At 45.2% G+C, this 21954-nt stretch overlaps 1 protein-coding gene across 1 annotated transcript in view; it reads left to right on the forward strand.

Annotated features, from left to right (window-relative positions):
* The window catches only part of CLU (clusterin), a 34974-nt gene extending 17777 nt beyond the window's left edge, over nt 1-17197 (forward strand). The window contains exons 3-9 of the mRNA XM_088465707.1: nt 1635-1783; nt 3490-3660; nt 5633-6044; nt 6328-6441; nt 12869-13098; nt 15872-16038; nt 16967-17197. Coding sequence (XP_088321833.1) covers nt 1635-1783; nt 3490-3660; nt 5633-6044; nt 6328-6441; nt 12869-13098; nt 15872-16038; nt 16967-16979 — 1256 coding nt within the window. The 3' untranslated portion in view covers nt 16980-17197. The remainder of the gene's footprint in view (nt 1-1634; nt 1784-3489; nt 3661-5632; nt 6045-6327; nt 6442-12868; nt 13099-15871; nt 16039-16966) is intronic.
* Nucleotides 17198-21954: the final 4757 nt, after the last annotated feature.

Here is a 21954-nt window from a genome sequence, read left to right on the forward strand (position 1 = left end):
CCAATATTCAGCTTCCACTATAATAGTATTCAGTTCTCATTTCACTTCATTTGGAATTGAGGTTCCTCATATTTTATTGTATGCTTTAACCTGTTTATGTTATTACTAAATGTTTTTTGTGCTTAAAACAGTTTTTATATCAAACTTTATTCACTTTAGTTTCACTATAACTGTCTGACCCCTTCTGTTTCCATCTTTACCTTAATCTTGACCTGAACTCTTTGGTGATCATGGGCTCGGCTCCTGATTAGAGACTATCCCGCCCTCCGGTGCAGCCACATCTGTGTGACTCTTTCCAGCAGGGTCCACCTTCTTCCCATCTTCTTCCCTGGGCTCTGTCTCCACATTGCCGACTATCAGAGTCTGATGATTTAGGCTGGTGCTCCTGGGAAGAGGGTACTACGTCAAACTTTCTCTGGGCACCCACCTTCACATCACTGGGGAGACATCACAGGAGGTCCAGATGTCTCTCCGCATACCTGTCATTGGTCTTGCAGTGACTTTCTCCTGTCTCACTGCACCACCTCATGTCGCCCTAATCAGCATTAAGGCGCCAATGCAAAGTTGGACGCAAGTCAGCCATAATTGCTGTTACATTGCTACCTCAGGGCATATATTCACCCGACGCAACTCTACGGCCAGGCCATCCCTATTACCTGGCTTCATGATCAGCACGTTCATGCACCAGCAACATCCAGTTCGGTGGACACGCCTGATCGAAACATATCACACGTGTGAATGCACCATTTCCAGAGTCATTGAGATATACCCAGGGCCCGGGTACTGAGGGGGCAAGGTCAAATCCAGCAGATGTGGCTTCGCCCCTTCAGAAAAAAATCAATATAAAATACATTTGTTCCCCTCAGCAGCAGAACCGGGACCCCTGCGGAACCCTCCAAATGGCTGTAACTTGTGTAATTAGTACCGGCTCCTACCCCGTTTTGGAGCCCCTGTCCAGTACCATTCAGTTATGTCCCTTTAGTCCACAGTTTCTCATACTTGGTCCTCAGGACCCCAAACAGTGCATGTGGAGGTCTCCTCACAGAATCAGAAGTGAAACAGCTGAAGATTTTTAAAAATGTGTCAGTGGGTAACAATATACCTACCAGGTAGGTACAGCTACCAGGAGACCTGGAAAATGTGAGCTGCGTGGAGTCCTGAGGGCCGAGTTTGAGAACCACTGCTTTAGGCACAGGTAGAGATGCGACAGAGTTGCACACAAGTCTGCACTGACCCTACCTGCGCACCTTCGGCTCCAGAACATACGATATGTATGAAAGCATGCAATACGGCCGAAGAAATAACTTTACTGCATCTTGGAAACTGGCCCATTGGTCTCTGAGTCCACTCTAGTCCACGCATTACAGGTTCTGGCCCTTCTTTGTCGATGGACAGTTTGTCCATCGACAACAGAGCTAGCATTACAAGTCCACAAACATAGTTATTTATTATTAAGCAGAAAGCCAGGATTAATATGATATCTAGCACTGACCTTCTACAGTGAAAGATTCCAGCTTCTCTCTGCTTCATTCAATGCTACATCTGGTGTTGGAGGCCTCTATAGCAGTCACTGTTATATAATGACGTACTGAGGGACTGATTGCTCTTGTCTCACATTTCTCTCCGCATTGCAGAGATCTCAGAGGACGGGAGTAAGTACATCACTGCGCAATTTGAGAACGCTCTGAACGGAGTCAGGCAGATGAAAATGATCATGGACAAAACAGGACAAGAGCATCAGGAGATAATACGGACGCTGGAGGAAACCAAGAGGAACAAGGAGGTCATTCTTTCACTTTACTATTTCATTTCATGTGTCAGTGAGGACAGGGCTGCATGTGACAGGGGCAGTGACATGATGTGAGGAGGATAATGGAGGCAGCAGGAAGCCACAGACTGAGAGTTATATAAAGAAAGGAGCAGGGTCCCCAGCAGCACAGAGTATATCAGGAGATGAGTGAGGTGTTAGTGAGGACAGGGCAGTGGCGGGCTGGGCCGGGGTGTAGGGTGCCATGTGCCCCCCGCGCCGCAGCGTCATGTGGGCCGCGGGCAGTCTGTGTCACTGTGACACAGATTGCACGCGTGTGTAGCGCTGACCGGACGGAGTTCGGTGAGCACTACACAAGTGACAAACACACAGTCGCCGGCTCCGGCAGCTGTGTGTTTGTTGTGATCAGCAGCCAATGAGAGTCTGACAGACTTTCATCGGCTGCTGCTCCCACTGCCAGAGCCGGACATCTTCCGGCTCCCGCAGTGAGTAATGGGAGTGACGCGTCACTCCCATGACGCGTCACTCCCATAATGCAAAGCGGCGGACGGAGGAGCTGATCTCGGCGGCGGGACCAGGAGCAGGAGCGGGTGTCAGGTAAGTGTTTTTTTTTTATATTATGTGTGTCTACTGCGGGGGGTCTGGCACTATAAGGAGGAGACCACTACTGGGGGCACTACAAAGGGGGGGACTACTACTACTGGGGGCGCTACAAGGGGGGGGACTACTACTACTGGGGGCACTACAAGGGGTGGGACTACTACTACTGGGGGCACTGCAAGGGGGGGACTACTACTACTGGGGGCACTACAAGGGGGGGGACTACTACTACTGGGGGCACTACAATGGGGGACTACTACTACTGGGGGCACTACAAGGGGGGGACTACTACTGGGGGCACTACAAGGGGGGTACTACTACTGGGGGGGACTACTAATAGGGGCACTACAAGGGGACTACTACTAGGGGCATTGCATAGGGGGGAGGGGACTACTACTAGGGGCACTACATAGGGGGGAGGAGATTACCACTGGGGGCACTGCATCGAGGGACCACTGCTGGGGGCTCTATAGAAAGGGTAATAGTGGGGGTACTGCATAGGGGGAAGACTACAACTGGGGCCACTATTTAAGGGGCACTGCATAAGGGTTACCACTACTGGGGGCACTATATAAGGGGCTTACTACTGGGGGCACAAGGGGCACTGCATAGGGGGGATCACTACTGGGGGCACTACTCGAGGCCTGCATAAGGGTGTCTCTCCTGAGGGGGGGGGAGCGCCGTAGCATGCACGTTCTTTCGGGCACCCTGGCTACACGCTACTCCTCTGCCAGGGCCGCCTGCATGCATTTGCCCCCCAGGCTAAAAGTTGCCAGCCAGCCCCTGGGACAGGGCTGCATGTGACAGGGGCAGTGACATGATGTGAGGAGGGGAATGGAGGCAGCAGGAAGCCACAGACTGAGGGTTATATAGTGTAAGAAGCACGGTCTTCCTACAGAAGAAAATAGTGAGCCTCTTATATTTGTACAGGAAGACTGCAAGTTTACATAAAAAGTAATAAAATACATGTACATGATTTACTCAAATTGTTAGTGATTTTATTGTTTTTCATTTATCCTGATACTACTTTAAAGTTAAGTACATGGCTGTCGTCACAGCCAGTTTTCATTGTCTGACCTATTTTATATTACAACTACTTATTTATCATTCTTTGTTCCTAGGATGCCCTGAAACAAGCATTAGAATCTGAGCAGCATCTGGCAGGTACTCAGGAAGTCTGCAATGAAACAGTTCTTGCGCTGTGGGAGGAGTGTAAACCCTGCCTAAAGCAGACTTGTGTCAGGTTTTACTCTAAGACCTGCAGAAGCGGCTCCGGGCTAGTCGGGCGCCAGGTGATTTGTTTTCCATTATACAGTAAATTGTTTAATTACATTTACAATAACTTGCAACATCAATCTCCCTTTCCGAAAAGCAACATAATATCCTGTACTATCTAAAAATATTTTTTATTTTCTTGATTGCAGTAATCTTATGCGCCCATACATCAGCGCCGAGATTCCCCGTTGTGCCGATCCTCGATCTGACCCGCATGTAAAAAATCCCAGACTTGACGATTCTGACCATTTACGGGTCAGTGTCGGGGAATCGAGATTTTTCAACATGTTGAATATCCCTGATTCCCTGACCCCGCTGTTTGCAGAGAGGGGAATTGGCGTGATAGCAGCAAGGTGTATGGGCCCCTTAAGTTTTCAGTTGTGCGCATTTTTGTTCAGTAGGGAGATATTTATGTTCTCTCATCACTGTACCTGGGAATAGAGTTGTATGAAGCCCCAGAAATTCTGTTCACCGCCATTCAGACAGATTTCCTCTCAACATTTCTGAATCACTGTACATTTTGCTTCATAGATGAATTACTGACCTGACATGTTGTTTAGTGCGATAAACTCTCAGCCAACTATCCCAGTGGCCCCTCTATAAGACCCCAGTGCATAATACCAAAACAGTAAAAATAATAATAATTTATTTAAAATAAACTTTTATTGAATAATAGATAATACTAATTATATTATTATTATTATTATTATTATCATTATTATTATTACTATTAAAAATAATACTGCATAAAATATTTCCACGACCCATTAATAATAATAATTGTATTATTATTATTATTATTATTATTATTATTAAAAATAATACTGAAAAAAATATTTATCCAACCCATTGATAATAATAATTGTAGTATTATTATTATTATTATTATTATTATTATTATTATTATTGTTAATAATAATTAGAATAATAATAATAGAAACTGATACCTGGAAGAAGATGTCTTTGCAAAGGATAGAGCTTGAAGCAAAGATCATTGATCATAATGATGGATTTGGGAATCTATATATACAGACTTTAAAGGACATGACAGAAACTACATTGAAAAAAGTGCTCCCCACATCCATGTTCCTTCATCTATTTCAGCTGATCCCATTGTGTACCAACACTATATTTAGCATAGAGACCTAGGCCCGTATTCAATTTGAAGCGTTAAGTCCGGATCCGCGTTAAGTTACCACTGATGACGTCATTATCGCCTGTTTTGGTTTTACCCCGTATACAATTTGAAGGACTTTCCTCCTAGGCGGAAAGTCAATGCAATGTAATAGGCGGCAAAGTATCGCCAAAGAATAGCAGGTGGAAAAAAGTGCAGAATTGGAGTTTTGGGGTGCAACTTTTCAGGAACCCCAGCGCAGCTTTCAGACAGTGCCCCAAAGGTAATCTGTGTAAAAAAAAAAAAACTTAAGGACACCCCAAAAATTGACTTAGGAAAAGGGGGCGAAAAAAAAAATGATGGGGTACAAAGTTAAAAAGTAGCGAACTTGACTATGGGGGGGTCCCCCAGTATGCCTCAGGTGTTTTTTTGATTGCAGGTGTTTGCGGCAGGTGGATTTTTCACGATTTTTTCAAGTTCACTTTTTCAACTTTAAATATGCTGACCCCCATTTTCAAGTACCCCAAATTTGCTGGGATAACTTATACTATTCTGCATCAGGTATAGAAAAACGCTATTTAGCAGCTATTCAGCCCATTTAAAAACACCAAATACCTTCAGCGAGCCAAATGGGGGGTACCATAGTGAACCCCGAGGTCAGAGCATCAATAGGGGGGTGACAGGCTAATTTCCCAAAAATGTCCGGGCCGCGTTCACTTAACGTGGCTCGGCTCAAATTGAATGCGGCTCCTAGATCCTCTTGAGTCTACAGAGCTGTCAAAATGCAGGATTTCCACCTGTGCCATTTAAAATTATTACGTAAGTCTCTAGGATATGGGAAAATACAACAAACACGTCCGTTCTTCTGTTCACAGTTTGAAGACTTTCTAAACCGCTCTTCCCCATTCTCCGTTTGGGTCAATGGAGAAAAAATAGACACACTGACCAAGCAGGACGAGCAGCAGCACATGATGTTGGAAGATCTAGAGGACGGTTACAGCATTGTGGAGGATAGCGTGGACGAACTCTTCCAAGACAGCATAAAGGCCTTTGGCCATATGAAACCACTCTTCAGCAACCCATTTCAGAGCAGGTTTAATGCACCCCAATGGAATCCATTCCCCTTCCAGAGACTCAGCTTCCCAGCCTACTCCTCCCGCAAGGAAAGGTCCCCTCTCTTTGACCCATTTTTCACTGGAAACTTTGAATCTCTCTTTGAAGCAGCACAAAAAATCATGGAGAGACATCACCAGTTACTACAACACGGACCACAGTTTGATGGAAGAGGTATAACGGAGGAATGCAAAACTATGATGGTCTTTTTACTTTTTACTCAGATTTACATTAATCGAGATGACTATATCTCAGATGTTATTATATTTGGGTTCTTCTTTGGAAAATTGAAGCGTTAATTACTAAAAAATATACTATGATTTAGCAAGCCGCATGGATGTGTAAATCACACTGATGAGATTCTCTTACAGTAAACATGTTAAGTTGAACATTTTGATCAATTTGTGCCACTGACCTAATTTTTACAAAGTTTTTAATTTTTCCTAAACTTTTTCAGGAACAAGTAATTCCACAGACGACAAAGTCCTCTGCCGGGAACTCAGGCGCAATTCTGCCGGTTGCTTAAAGATGAGAGATAACTGTGAGAAGTGCAAGGAAATTCTGGCAATTGGTAAGTTCCAAGATCTCACTTCAGCTCCACCAGTTGTCACTAGTGAAAATGTCCCCCTGTGAGGTGTGATAGGCATGCACTGCCACGCTGATTCGCCATGCTTTATGGGATTCTGCTGGTTGGTATCAACTTTTCATCACTATCATCATGCAAAAGTATTAGACTCTCTATTCTTTAACATTTTGGAAATACAGATGTGTCCACATACATCTATCCTCAAATAGACCTAGCCACGCCATGCACCATGCCAGAGACTTTTCACAAAATAGACATCTTCCTCGCATCACTAATTCCCCTTTCACACAAAAAAGCAAATTCCCGGGTAAAGCATTTGGACCCGGTAATTTGCAGATCAAGCCAAGTATATCTTCTGTGTGAAAGGGTCAATGCAGGTCGAAATTCCCGGGACTTCGACCCTGGTAAAAAACAGATGATCGGAGATGGTCAGTCTTATGGGAGAATCAGTCCTTGCACATGAAGATACATGGATATACAGATATGTCCACATACTGTACATCCATCCGCTATGTGCTACAAATCGTGTTACACATAACGCATGAGTGCCATGCGACCTGGTAGCGCCAAGCGTCTTTTCATGTTACTTAGTTTTACCTTCAAATGCATCTTACAGTATATGTATCTGCATGCAAAATACTATGTTACAGTGTCAGCGACTGTGACACTATAACGTAGTAGTTCGCGACTAGAAGTGCTGTTAACGCGCAAGGACGCTAGATGTTTGTGGACACAACTGTACACCAGGCAAAGTCTTGTAGCGATGTTTGCATGAAGACGCAGAAGCAATATGTAAAGACGCACACATTACAACAGTGCTAAATCTCAAGGGCATCACTCATAGTACATGAAGCATTCTGGAAAATGTTAGTGTGAGCTGACATACTGTTCAAGCTGTGGTGATAACTGCTATAACTGAATGTACCACAGATGCAAAATCTGCACCTGTATGTAGAGTACAAGTCTGAAGTACACTCAACTGTGATCGTCATGATGATGGTGGAAAGGATGACATTGAGGAGAATGACAGTTGGGAAGATGATGGTGGGGTGGATGATGATACTGACAGTTGGGAGGATGATGGTGGGGAGCACGATGGTGGGGAGGATGATGGTGGGGAGCACGATGGTGGGGAGGATGACTGTGGGAAGGATGACAATGGGAAGAATGACGGAGGGGGATGATGGAAAGATAACAGTTGGGAAGATGACAGTGGGGATGATGGTGGGAAGATGACAGTGGGGATGATGATGGTGAGAAGCATGACAGTGGGGAGGATGATGGTGGGAAGCACGACGGTGGGGAGCATGATGTTGGGGAGCATGATGTTGGGGAGCATGACGGTGGGGTGGATGACGGTGATGCTAACAGTGGGGATGATGATGGTGGGGAGGATTATGGTGATGCTGACAGTGGGAGCATGATGGTGAGAAGCATGACAGTGGGGAAGATGATGCTGATGGTGGGGAGGATGATTGTGGGGAGGATGACAGTGATGGTGTTGGTCATGACGGTGGTGATGTAGGTGCTGATGATAAATTTGATGGTGACCAGGATATAAATGATGAGGATGGCACTGAAAATTAGCATGGTATTGATGGTGAAGGTGGTGAGGGGAATACTGATAGTGATGGAGAAAATAATGGTTATGGCTGTAGTAAAAATGATGGCAATGGTGGTGATAAGTAAATGGATGATAGTGATGGTGACGATGATAACAATGATACTGATGATGAAAAAGATTATGGGGGTGATGATGATGATAATAATGGTGATGATGATGACAAAAATAAAGGTAATGAGAATGGTGAAGTGGTGAGGATAGTAATGATGTTGGTACTGGTGATGGTGGAGGTGAGGTTGATGATAATACTAAAGATGGTGATGGTAGTGATGATGCCGACAATAAAAAAATGGCCATTATAGTGAGGATGATTTTGATGGTAATGATGATGATATTGTTAGTGATGGTGGTGATGTTGGTGATGATGATGATGATTATTATGGTGGTTTCAATGATGATGATATTGTTAGTGATGGTGGTGTGGATAGTGATGTTGAATATGATTATGGTGGTGTTATGATGGTAATATTGTTGTGGATGGTGAGGATGATTGTGGTGGTGGTAATGATGGTAATATTGTTAGTGATGGTGAGGATGATTGTGGTGGTGGTAATGATGGTAATATTGTTAGTGGTGGTGATGGTGAGGATGATAATGGTGGTGGTAATGATGGTAATATTGCTAGTGATGGTGAGGATGATTGTGGTGGTGGTAATTATGGTAATATTGCTAGTGGTGGTGATGGTGAGGATGATAATGGAGGTGGTAATGGTAATATTGTTAGTGATGGTGATGTGGATGGTAATGGGGAGGATGATTATGGTGGTGGTAATATTGTTAGTGATGGTGATCTGGATGGTGATGGTGAGGATGATTATGGTGGTGGTAATGGTAATATTGTTAGTGATGGTGATCTGGATGGTGATGGTGAGGATGATTATGGTGGTGGTAATTATGGTAATATTGTTAGTGATGGTGAGGATGATTGTGGTGGTGGTAATGATGGTAATATTGTTAGTGGTGGTGATGGTGAGGATGATAATGGAGGTGGTAATGGTAATGTTGTTAGTGATGGTGATGTGGATGGTAATGGGGAGGATGATTATGGTGGTGGTAATATTGTTAGTGATGGTGATCTGGATGGTGATGGTGAGGATGATTATGGTGGTGGTAATTATAGTAATATTGTTAGTGATGGTGATGTGAATGGTGATGGTGAGGATGACTATGGTGGTGGTATGATGACAATATTGTTAAGGATTGTGATCTGGATAGTGATTGCGAGGATGATAGCGTTGGTGGTAATGATAATAATATTGTTAATGATAGTGATCTGGATGGTGAAGATGAGGCTGATACTGGTGGTAAAAATGATAATATTGTTAGTGATGGTTATGTGGATGATGGTGAGGATGATTATGGTGGTGGTAATGATGGTAATATTGCTAGTGATGGTGAGGATGATTATGGTGGTGGTAATGACGGTAATATTGTTAGTGATGGTGATGGTGAGGATGATAATGGAGGTGGTAATGGTAATATTGTTAGTGATGGTGATGTGGATGGTAATGGGGAGGATGATTATGGTGGTGGTAATATTGTTAGTGATGGTGATCTGGATGGTGATGGTGAGGATGATTATGGTGGTGGTAATGGTAATATTGTTAGTGATGGTGATCTGGATGGTGATGGTGAGGATGATTATGGTGGTGGTAATTATGGTAATATTGTTAGTGATGGTGATGTGAATGGTGATGGTGAGGATGACTATGGTGGTGGTATGATGACAATATTGTTAAGGATTGTGATCTGGATAGTGATGGCGAGGATGATAGCGTTGGTGGTAATGATAATAATATTGTTAATGATAGTGATCTGGATGGTGAAGATGAGGCTGATACTGGTGGTAAAGATGATAATATTGTTAGTGATGGTTATGTGGATGATGGTGAGGATGATTATGGTGGTGGTAATGATGGTAATATTGCTAGTGATGGTGAGGATGATTATGGTGGTGGTAATGATGGTAATATTGTTAGTGGTGGTGATGGTGAGGATGATAATGGAGGTGGTAATGGTAATGTTGTTAGTGATGGTGATGTGGATGGTAATGGGGAGGATGATTATGGTGGTAGTAATATTGTTAGTGATGGTGATCTGGATGGTGATGGTGAGGATGATTATGGTGGTGGTAATTATGGTAATATTGTTAGTGATGGTGAGGATGATTGTGGTGGGGGTAATGATGGTAATATTGTTAGTGGTGGTGATGGTGAGGATGATAATGGTGGTGGTAATGATGGTAATATTGCTACTGATGGTGAGGATGATTGTGGTGGTGGTAATGATGGTAATATTGTTAGTGGTGGTGATGGTGAGGATGATAATGGAGGTGGTAATGGTAATATTGTTAGTGATGGTGATGTGGATGGTAATGGGGAGGATGATTATGGTGGTGGTAATATTGTTAGTGATGGTGATCTGGATGGTGATGGTGAGGATGATTATGGTGGTGGTAATGGTAATATTGTTAGTGATGGTGATCTGGATGGTGATGGTGAGGATGATTATGGTGGTGGTAATTATGGTAATATTGTTAGTGATGGTGAGGATGATTGTGGTGGTGGTAATGATGGTAATATTGTTAGTGGTGGTGATGGTGAGGATGATAATGGAGGTGGTAATGGTAATGTTGTTAGTGATGGTGATGTGGATGGTAATGGGGAGGATGATTATGGTGGTGGTAATATTGTTAGTGATGGTGATCTGGATGGTGATGGTGAGGATGATTATGGTGGTGGTAATTATGGTAATATTGTTAGTGATGGTGATGTGAATGGTGATGGTGAGGATGACTATGGTGGTGGTATGATGACAATATTGTTAAGGATTGTGATCTGGATAGTGATTGCGAGGATGATAGCGTTGGTGGTAATGATAATAATATTGTTAATGATAGTGATCTGGATGGTGAAGATGAGGCTGATACTGGTGGTAAAGATGATAATATTGTTAGTGATGGTTATGTGGATGGTGGTGAGGATGATAATGGTGGTGGTAATGATGGTAATATTGCTAGTGATGGTGAGGATGATTATGGTGGTGGTAATGATGGTAATATTGTTAGTGATGGTGATGGTGAGGCTGATAATGGAGGTGGTAATGGTAATATTGTTAGTGATGGTGATGTGGATGGTAATGGGGAGGATGATTATGATGGTGGTAATATTGTTAGTGATGGTGATCTGGATGGTGATGGTGAGGATGATTATGGTGGTGGTAATTATGGTAATATTGTTAGTGATGGTGATGTGAATGGTAATGGTGAGGATGACTATGGTGGTGGTATGATGACAATATTGTTAAGGATTGTGATCTGGATAGTGATTGCGAGGATGATAGCGTTGGTGGTAATGATAATAATATTGTTAATGATAGTGATCTGGATGGTGAAGATGAGGCTGATACTGGTGGTAAAGATGATAATATTGTTAGTGATGGTTATGTGGATGATGGTGAGGATGATTATGGTGGTGGTAATGATGGTAATATTGCTAGTGATGGTGAGGATGATTATGGTGGTGGTAATGACGGTAATATTGTTAGTGATGGTGATATTGATGGTGATGGTGAGGATGATTATGGTGGTGGTAATGATGATAATATTGTTAGTGATAGTGATATGGATGGTGATGGTGCGGATGATTATGATGGTGGTAATGATGATAATATTGTTAGTGATGGTGATATTGATGGTGATGGTGCGGATGATTATGGTGGTGTTAATGATAATAATATTGTTTGTGATGGTGATATGGATGGTGATGGTGAATATGATTATGGTGGTGGTAATGACGGTAATATTGTTAGTGATGGTGGTGAGGATAATTATGGTGATGGTAATGATGATAATATTGTTAGTGATAGTGATATGGATGGTGATGGTGCGGATGATTATGATGGTGGTAATGATAATATTGTTAGTGTTGATGATGTGGATGATGATGATGAAGATGGTATAGATAATGATGGTATAAATAGTAGAAATAAGTATTATGATGGGTATAATGTTTGTGGTAAGAACGACAGTGATAGTAATAGCTGTGTGGATGATAATGATGGTGATTGCAGTGATAGTGGTGATGGTGGTGAGGAATGTAATAATTTTATGTGGGGATAATGATGACGAAAAGGTTAATATAGTGCACAGTGAAAATGATGACAGTGATTGTTAGGATGTCAATACAGATATGTCCTCATACACCATAAGCCTTATTGCACAAGATGACTGGTGTGAGTGATCCATGCGAATCGTCTTGTGCCATGTGTTTTTTGCACCTGAAAAGGTGTATTTGTTGCAATAGGATGCAACAAACCGCTTCCCGAGATTGCACTGATTAAATTGACATGTGACACCAGTGTGTGTGCGTCTGTATACGAAGCACAACGGAACTTGACATGAAAAAAAACTGCGGCGGCTGTAATCGTATCGCTTTACACACAGGTTCAGACTAAGTCGCATACAGATGTACAAGTGTCACATATCACATTAATCAGTGCAGTCCAATGAAGCGGTTTATTTCATCCGATTGTGAATAAGATGCATTTTCAGATGAAAAAAAAGGCAAAAAGACGCTTGGCCATATGGACCTGACGCACCAAGCATAGCTGTAAGGTGGGACTGCAGCAATAGTGTATGAGGGCACATCTTTGATGGTGATAAAGATGATAATAGTTGCGTTGATGATGATAATAATGATGATAATAATAATAGTGAACATGAAGTTAGTGAACCGGTGATGATGGATAATGGTAATAATGACAGGGGAACATCTCTGCCTTGTTTAGACTGTTCGGGGAAAAACCTGATGCAGGAAAAATTACAGGAGAACTTTGAGGACTCCGTGCGCCTGGCTGACAAGTTCACCAGACAGTACGATGACTTACTGCAGAAACTCCGCCAGAAGATGCTGAACACAACCAGCCTTTTAGAAGATCTAAGCAAGAACTTTGGATGGGTGTCCAAGCTGGCCAACATCACTCAGAATGATGACAATGGAATGTTCCAAGTTTCTACAGTGAGTAGAAGAGGGTTTACCAAACTCGATCCTCAGCAGTCCAGGTTTTAAGGATATCCATGCATGTGCACAAATGGTATAATCAAACTGACTGAGGTACTAATTAAATCACCTGTGCTTAAGCCTGGATATCCTTAAAACCTGGAGAGAGCTAGGGTGCCTTGAGGACCAAGTTTGGGAACCACTGGAGTAGAACATTTTATTTAATTACAGTTGGGGAACAAGGGTGCACTGAAAACATGATAAATAAAAAAACTTGAATAAACCAAAGAATAAAGGCCCTGATTCAGAGCCGGACGCTCTGACCAGAGTGCTCGCTCTGAATCAGGGCCCACCTCCATTAATATGGAGCGTCCTCCTGGACGCTCGTATAGCTGTGGGTCACCACCCACAGCATATACGAGCGTGCAAAAAGATGGTCGCGATGGTCTTGACCATCGCGACCATCGGAACTGCGAGTGAAAGCCTGCGGTTGGGTTTCTCAACCGCAAGGCCAGGAGTGATTTTGGCTCTGTCAGAGCCAAAATCACTCCCACTGACATCACTAGTTATCGTCTGAAGCCTGCCGGCTTCAGACGGTAGGCGTTCCCTTGGGAACGCCTCCGTCTGGCAGCAGGGCCATCTCTACCTATAGGCTAAATGGGCAGTTGCCCAAGGGCCCCAGGATTCCAAGGGCCCGTGGCCGATAGCACCCTTACCCTCCATCGCATAGCTGCCACCGCTGATACTCCTGCATGGGGAGGAGGCAAAGGCAGGTACCGGCTCAGGGGGGAAACTAGCAGTGGTGTATTGCACCGGGGCCTGCTGTGCTGCAGGGGCCCATAGCCTCTGCTGCACCCCCGCTAGTGTCCCCCAGGCCCCAAGTGTAGGGCAGACCGCAGTGAGAGAGCTACATTGTTCATAAACACATAGCCGCAGCTGTATGTTTGTTATAGCAGCCAATGAGAGTCAGACAGACTCATTGGCTGCTGCGTCGTCCACGGAAGGAGTCGGCTGGAGTTCACTTATGAGCTTCGCTTTTCGGTTTCCCCCGCAGCGGGTGATGGGAGAGACGTCATGACGTCTCTCCCATCCCATAGTGCAGAGCGAGAGCGGACCCAGAGGAGTGGACAGCAGCGGTCGTCGGCAGGAGCAAGGATCAGGTAAGTAACTTTTTTTTTGTGTGTGCGTGTGTGTGTAAAGGGGCTCTGGGACTCGCAGAGCATAGGGGGAGGGCGCTACTGGGGGCACTGTATAGGGGGGGCTGCTACTGGGGGCACTGTATAGGGGGAACTACTACTGGTGGCAATGCATAGGGGGGATTACTACTGGGGGCACTGTAAAGGGGGGATTACTACTAGGGGCACTGCATAGGGGGGATTACTACTAGGGGCACTGCATAGGGGGAATTACTACTGGGGGCACTGCATAGGGGGAATTACTACTGGGGGCAACACATAGGGGGAATTACTACTGGGGGCAACGCATAGGGGGCACTGCATAGGGGGGACTACTACTGGGGGCACTGCATAGGGGGGACTACTACTGGGGACACTGTATAAGGGGCACTACATGTATCAGACTGTGACTTGTGTTTTTTTCCTCTAAATGACTTGTTTTTCTTCCGATAGCCAACACCCCCTACTCCCCCGACACATCCTCCTCCGATAGCATCCTATCCCCGGCATAGGATTGTTTAATAGGGGCCCCAGTGCATTGCTTTGCCCAGGGGCCTGCACTGCTGTTAAGACAGTCCTGTCTGGCAGGCACGCCCCCGGCACGCCCACCAAAGGGGGCGTGCTGTCAGTCACCATCGACAGCACGCCCCCTTTGATGAGACACTCCGAGCGAAGGAAAGTCCTTCGCTCGCCGGGTCTCGCGCATGCGCACGACGGAGCTCCCTCCGTCGTGCGCATGCGCAGTGGGGAACATCGACCCACTTGCGAGCGTACTGCCGCTCGCGAGTGGGTCTGAATGACCCCCAAGGACACAAATCTTATGTTGAGTATGAAAAAAAAAAGTACTGTGCTGCCATTTGGGAACAGACATGGTGTATCCTTTGCCAAATGGGACTTGATAACACTACCTCTGATGTAGAGGGCTTTATCGGCAGTTGTTAAATTCCAGCAATCATTAGTGTCCTCTACCTATTAGAACTTGTCTCACAGGGGAACATTTATCAAATCTTGGAGAGAAATGAAGTGGCGAGAGATAACGTACCATCCAGTTAGCTTCTAACTGCCATTTTACAGGCTGTGGAAGAAAGCGGATTAGATGGTACTTTATAGGTCGTTCACTTTATCGTCCATTTTTTCACCTAAACGATAACGACCAATGATGCGCGTTCCCGCAGGTCGTTCGTCTTTTTCGTTCATATGGCAAACATGCAGGCCAACCTGCATGTTGGGGAATGGGGGAGAGAGCCCGCCGCTGAACGATATCGTTAATGCTATCGTTCAGCGGGTATGCTCAATGTCTTGAACGACATCAAGCACACCCTGCCAGGGACACACTAGACGATATCGCTCAGGGAGCATTTTGTCTAGTGTGTATGCTCCTTAACTTTCTCCACATTATATCGCTCCAGGATTTGATAAATCTCCCCCACAGGTTTAAGATCCAATTACACACATAAGTTATAACCAAGCTCTTACGTGTATCTTGGATTCTGTTACTTAGTGGTGTCCTCTGCATTATTTATACATTACGTACATTTACAAAATGTCTGCTCTCTTTTTGGATAAATTTTACTGTCTTTAACTGGCGATGTTTCAGTATAGTGTCCCTTTTACAGGCATATTCTAGCAGTGGGGCGACTCCATCTGAGACCACTGTGACTGTCAAACTTTTTGACTCTGAGCCATTCACCTTCAGCCTGCCCGGCAATATCCGCTTGGATGACCCCAATTTCGGAGATCTTGTGGCCGAAGAGGCTTTAAAGAGGTTTAAAACGGAAGTCATGTAAGTTATTTGTTCTGTGACTTAGAGCCTGATTCAGACTGAGTGCTCGCAAGCGGGTTGATTTTGGCCCAGTGCGCATGTGCACGACGGAGGCGGCTCCGTCATGCGCGAGACCCAGATAGCGACGGGCAAATCGTTGCTCTGGGTCTCGCTAGAAAGGGGGCGTGCTGTCGATGTTGAGTGACAGCACGCCCCTTTTGGTGGGCGTACCAGGGGCGTGGCTGGCCAGACGGAGGCGTTCCCATGGGAACGCCTACCGTCTGGGGCCGGCCCCACTGACATCACAAGTGCACTCCAGGGCTTGTGGCAACGAGACCCTACCAAAAGGGTCTCGTCGCAAGCCCGATGGTCGTGATGGTCTTGACCATCGCGTCCATCTTCCTGGCCGCTCACTATAGCTGTGGGTGGTTACCCACAGCTATACGAGCGGCCAGGAGGCCGCTCTAAAAATACAATAGGCGGGCACTGATTCAGAGCGAGCGCTCTGAAAGAGCGTCCGGCTCTGAATCAGGCCCTTAGATCATTGGGGTGAAATTGCATAATGCACTCACCCTGTGACAATGTTGTGTAAGCACTGGACAATTATGCACCATTGCCCGCCGGGGACTGTAGACACAAGAAATTATTTTGGAACTGAAGGACCACAGCTGTACAATATTTCTTTGGTGCGAAACGCGTCTTTCAGTGAAGCTCACTGGGCTAGATAATTATCACTGTAGCTGTAAGATACAACCTCCAGCACTGTATGAACTATGTCATTAACTAATTATTTTACAATGTAGTGACAGTAGACTCCCAATTTATTTCCCATTTCTAATTAAAATCTGGGCTTCGCCCAATTTGGAGGCCTTTACATACTGCTTGTAAGAGAGATGTGTCTAAAAATATAACTGTACCAGAATTATGACTTATTACTTTCCTTCTGCAGTGATGCCGCCTGATCGGACACAACTGAAATTCTTAAACAGCGCCTTTTTGAAAACGCAATAGACCCATCCACACTGCTGCGTTCCAGTTACCTGGCGGGAGCTAGACTAGCGTCTTTATCACTTTCCACGTCCACAGAACCTAACTACTGCTCTGCTACTACTGTTACTAATGTTTTCTGCTTTTTGTAGAGACCCAAAATGTAAAAGATAATAAAGGCCATTTAATGTCAGCAGCGGGGAGACTGAGGTGTCCTTCCATCATGGTAACGGTTAAACTTTCATCGCTGGCACAGACAATATCACATAGGTTGGGGACAGTGGTGTTACCCTGCCAGGATGAATTACTAAACCAAGATCTAGATACACACGTAGGTTATAAAGTCCTGGTTTTTGTTAGTTGTATATGAACAAAGGCTTACTTACTGTACTGCCAATTCTCTCCCTCTGTATGCTGGGGTGTGTAACATTACTATATTCACAATACTCGTTATAAGTTAACATTATTAAGATTACAAACTTTTTTGACATTCTGATTTTCATACCAGCCTCGTACTTTGGGCCTGATTCAGAGCCGCTCGTGATGTCAGTAGTGGACTTCCTGTTCTATTAGAGCAGGAAGTCCACTCGGCCTTGCGGTAGCCGAGACCCTACCACAGGGTCTCGTCGCAAGGCTGATGGTCGCGATTATCTCGACGGCCTCCTGGCCGCTCGCACAAGCTGTGGGAGGTCTCCCACAGCTTTGCGAGCGGATAAAGTAAAAAAAACAAAACACGCCCACAGACCCTGCGAGCGGCGAGCGGGTCTGAATCAGGGCCTCTGTCCAAAAGAGCTATTAGCAGTTGTTCTTTTTTTCATGATAAATACCATTACTGTTTCATTGAGGTAAATTTACAAAGAGGGGGCTTGCAAAAGCTATCGCTTGTCGGAGTGTTTAAGCTGGAGAGATTTATAGTTGGGAGGGGCTACATGCCAAAGCAGCCAACATTTCCCCTGCATGCAAAAATAAATGTATTGCAGTGCCGAATCAGGGCTTCCGTGCGCCCTGGGCCGGCTCCGCCCCCTAAGCACATGACGTGCATCACTGCCCTGAGGCTCTTCAGAGAGGCTGTACTTACCGTCGGCCCTGCGCTTGTGAGTACAGCCGCTGTGAGGATGCTCTGGGCTCTGCACTCTGTGTGGCGTGACGAGCTGCACACCACTAATTATGGCCCTGGTACACTGTTTGTTCCAGATACAAAGGGCCTGATTCAGCAGTGTATGTAAGTGCACTGTTGATCGCAGAGTCCTGATTATCGGGAATCGGCGCATGCACAGGACCCATTTTGGGAGTGTGCAGAATAGGTCCTGCGTAGTCGCACGCAAACCCTTTAATGCCTCTGCCTGATTGACAGGCAGAGGCATTTAAGGGGCTGTGCTGGGCGGGGCAAACGTTCCCAGAAAGGGGGGCGTGTCTGCCTTGTTTCCAGGGAGTGGCTAGCCTAGGATTTGTGTTGATCAATACAGTGTCCTGGGCTCGCAAGCTAGCCAGCCTGAGTAATCTGAGGCTTACTAAACTGGCCGGAGGCCCTGCGCAGTCCTCCATCGAGACCACTGATGGTCGCGATGGTGATTCCAGCCTGCGACCTCCATTGCAGTGCAGCAGGGGGTGTCATACACATCCTGCTGCATTTGCATAATAGCAAGGATCGCAATTGCGTGCAGCTTTGCAATTGCGATCCTTGCTGAATGAGCCCAAAGTTACTTGATTTTTTTTGCTTTGCTCCAAACTCCAGAGCGTTTTCTTCAACACTATATAGCCAGAGACAGCTACTGCAGCTACACACATTATAGCCAGAGATAGCTACTGCAGCTACACACATTATAACCAGAGATAGCTACTGCAGCTACACACATTATAGCCAGAGATAGCTACTGCAGCTACACATATTACAGTCAGAGATAGCTACTGCAGCTGCACACATTATAGCCAGAGATAGCTACTGCAGCTGCACACATTATAGCCAGAGATAGCTACTGCAGCTGCACACATTATACCCAGAGATAGCTACTGCAGCTGCACACATTAAAGCCAGAGATAGCTACTGCAGCTGCACACATTATAGCCAGAGATAGCTACTGCAGCTACACACATTATAGCCAGAGATAGCTACTGCAGCTACACACATTATACACAGAGCTAGCTACTGCAGCTACACTCATTATACCCAGAGATAGCTACTGCAGCTACACACATTATACCCAGAGATAGCTACTGCAACTACACACCTTATACCCAGAGATAGCTACTGCAGCTACACACCTTATACCCAGAGATAGCTACTGCAGCTACACACCTTATAGCCAGAGATAGCTACTGCAGCTACACACATTATACCCAGAGATAGCTACTGCAGCTACACACATTATACCCAGAGATAGCTACTGCAGCTACACACATTATAGCCAGAGATAGCTACTGCAGCTACACACATTATAGCCAGAGATAGCTACTGCAGCTACACACATTATAGCCAGAGATAGCTACTGCAGCTACACACATTATAGCCAGAGATAGCTACTGCAGCTGCACACATTATAGCCAGAGATAGCTACTGCAGCTACACACATTATAGCCAGAGATAGCTACTGCAGCTACACACATTATAGCCAGAGATAGCTACTGCAGCTACACACATTATACCCAGAGATAGCTACTGCAGCTACACATATTATACCCAGAGCTAGCTACTGCAGCTACACTCATTATACCCAGAGATAGCTACTGCAGCTTCACACATTATACCCAGAGATAGCTACTGCAGCTACACACATTATACCCAGAGATAGCTACTGCAGCTACACACCTTATACCCAGAGATAGCTACTGCAGCTACACACCTTATACCCAGAGATAGCTACTGCAGCTACACTCATTATAGCCAGAGATAGCTACTACTGCTACACACATTATAGCCAGAGATAGCTACTGCAGCTACACACATTATAGCCAGAGATAGCTACTGCAGCAACACACATTATAGCCAGAGATAGCTACTGCAGCTACACACATTATACCCAGAGATAGCTGCTGCAGCTACACACATTACAGTCAGAGATAGCTACTGCAGCTACGCACATTATAGCCAGAGATAGCTACTGCAGCTACACACCTTATACCCAGAGATAGCTACTGCAGCTACACTCATTATAGCCAGAGATAGCTACTACTGCTACACACATTATAGCCAGAGATAGCTACTGCAGCTAAACACATTACAGCCAGAGATAGCTACTGCAGCTACACACATTATAGCCAGAGATAGCTACTGCAGCTACACATACCCAGAGATAGCTACTGCAGCTACACACATTATACCCAGAGATAGCTGCTGCAGCTACACACATAGCCAGAGATAGCTACTGCAGCTACACACATTATAGCCAGAGATAGCTACTGCAGCTGCACACATTATAGCCAGAGATAGCTACTGCAGCTGCACACGTTATACCCAGAGATAGCTACTGCAGCTGCACACGTTATAGCCAGAGATAGCTACTGCAGCTACACACATTAAACCAAGAGATAGCTACTGCAGCTGCACACATTATAGCCAGAGATAGCTACTGCAGCTGCACACATTATAGCCAGAGATAGCTACTGCAGCTACACACATTATACCCAGAGCTAGCTACTGCAGCTACACTCATTATACCCAGAGATAGCTACTGCAGCTACACACCTTATACCCAGAGATAGCTACTGCAGCTACACTCATTATAGCCAGAGATAGCTACTACTGCTACACACATTATAGCCAGAGATAGCTACTGCAGCTACACACATTATAGCCAGAGATAGCTACTGCAGCAACACACATTATAGCCAGAGATAGCTACTGCAGCTACACACATTATAGCCAGAGATAGTTACTGCAGCTGCACACGTTATAGCCAGAGATAGCTACTGCAGCTACACACGTTATAGCCAGAGATAGCTACTGCAGCTGCACACGTTATAGCCAGAGATAGCTACTGCAGCTGCACACGTTATAGCCAGAGATAGCTACTGCAGCTGCACACGTTATAGCCAGAGATAGCTACTGCAGCTACACACATTATACCCAGAGATAGCTACTGCAGCTGCACACATAGCCAGAGATAGCTACTGCAGCTGCACACATTATAGCCAGAGATAGCTACTGCAGCTACACACATTATACCAAGAGCTAGCTACTGCAGCTACACTCATTATACCCAGAGATAGCTACTGCAGCTACACACCTTATACCCAGAGATAGCTACTGCAGCTACACTCATTATAGCCAGAGATAGCTACTACTGCTACACACATTATAGCCAGAGATAGCTACTGCAGCTAAACACATTACAGCCAGAGATAGCTACTGCAGCTACACACATTATAGCCAGAGATAGCTACTGCAGCTACACATACCCAGAGATAGCTACTGCAGCTACACACATTATACCCAGAGATAGCTGCTGCAGCTACACACATAGCCAGAGATAGCTACTGCAGCTACACACATTATAGCCAGAGATAGCTACTGCAGCTGCACACATTATAGCCAGAGATAGCTACTGCAGCTGCACACGTTATACCTAGAGATAGCTACTGCAGCTGCACACGTTATAGCCAGAGATAGCTACTGCAGCTACACACATTATACCAAGAGATAGCTACTGCAGCTGCACACATTATAGCCAGAGATAGCTACTGCAGCTGCACACATTATAGCCAGAGATAGCTACTGCAGCTACACACATTATACCCAGAGCTAGCTACTGCAGCTACACTCATTATACCCAGAGATAGCTACTGCAGCTACACACCTTATACCCAGAGATAGCTACTGCAGCTACACTCATTATAGCCAGAGATAGCTACTACTGCTACACACATTATAGCCAGAGATAGCTACTGCAGCTACACACATTATAGCCAGAGATAGCTACTGCAGCAACACACATTATAGCCAGAGATAGCTAC

This window comes from Taudactylus pleione, unplaced genomic scaffold, assembly GCF_031769625.1.
Source record: "Taudactylus pleione unplaced genomic scaffold, aTauple2 ptg000063l, whole genome shotgun sequence".
In the NCBI taxonomy this organism is placed as follows: domain Eukaryota; kingdom Metazoa; phylum Chordata; class Amphibia; order Anura; family Myobatrachidae; genus Taudactylus; species Taudactylus pleione.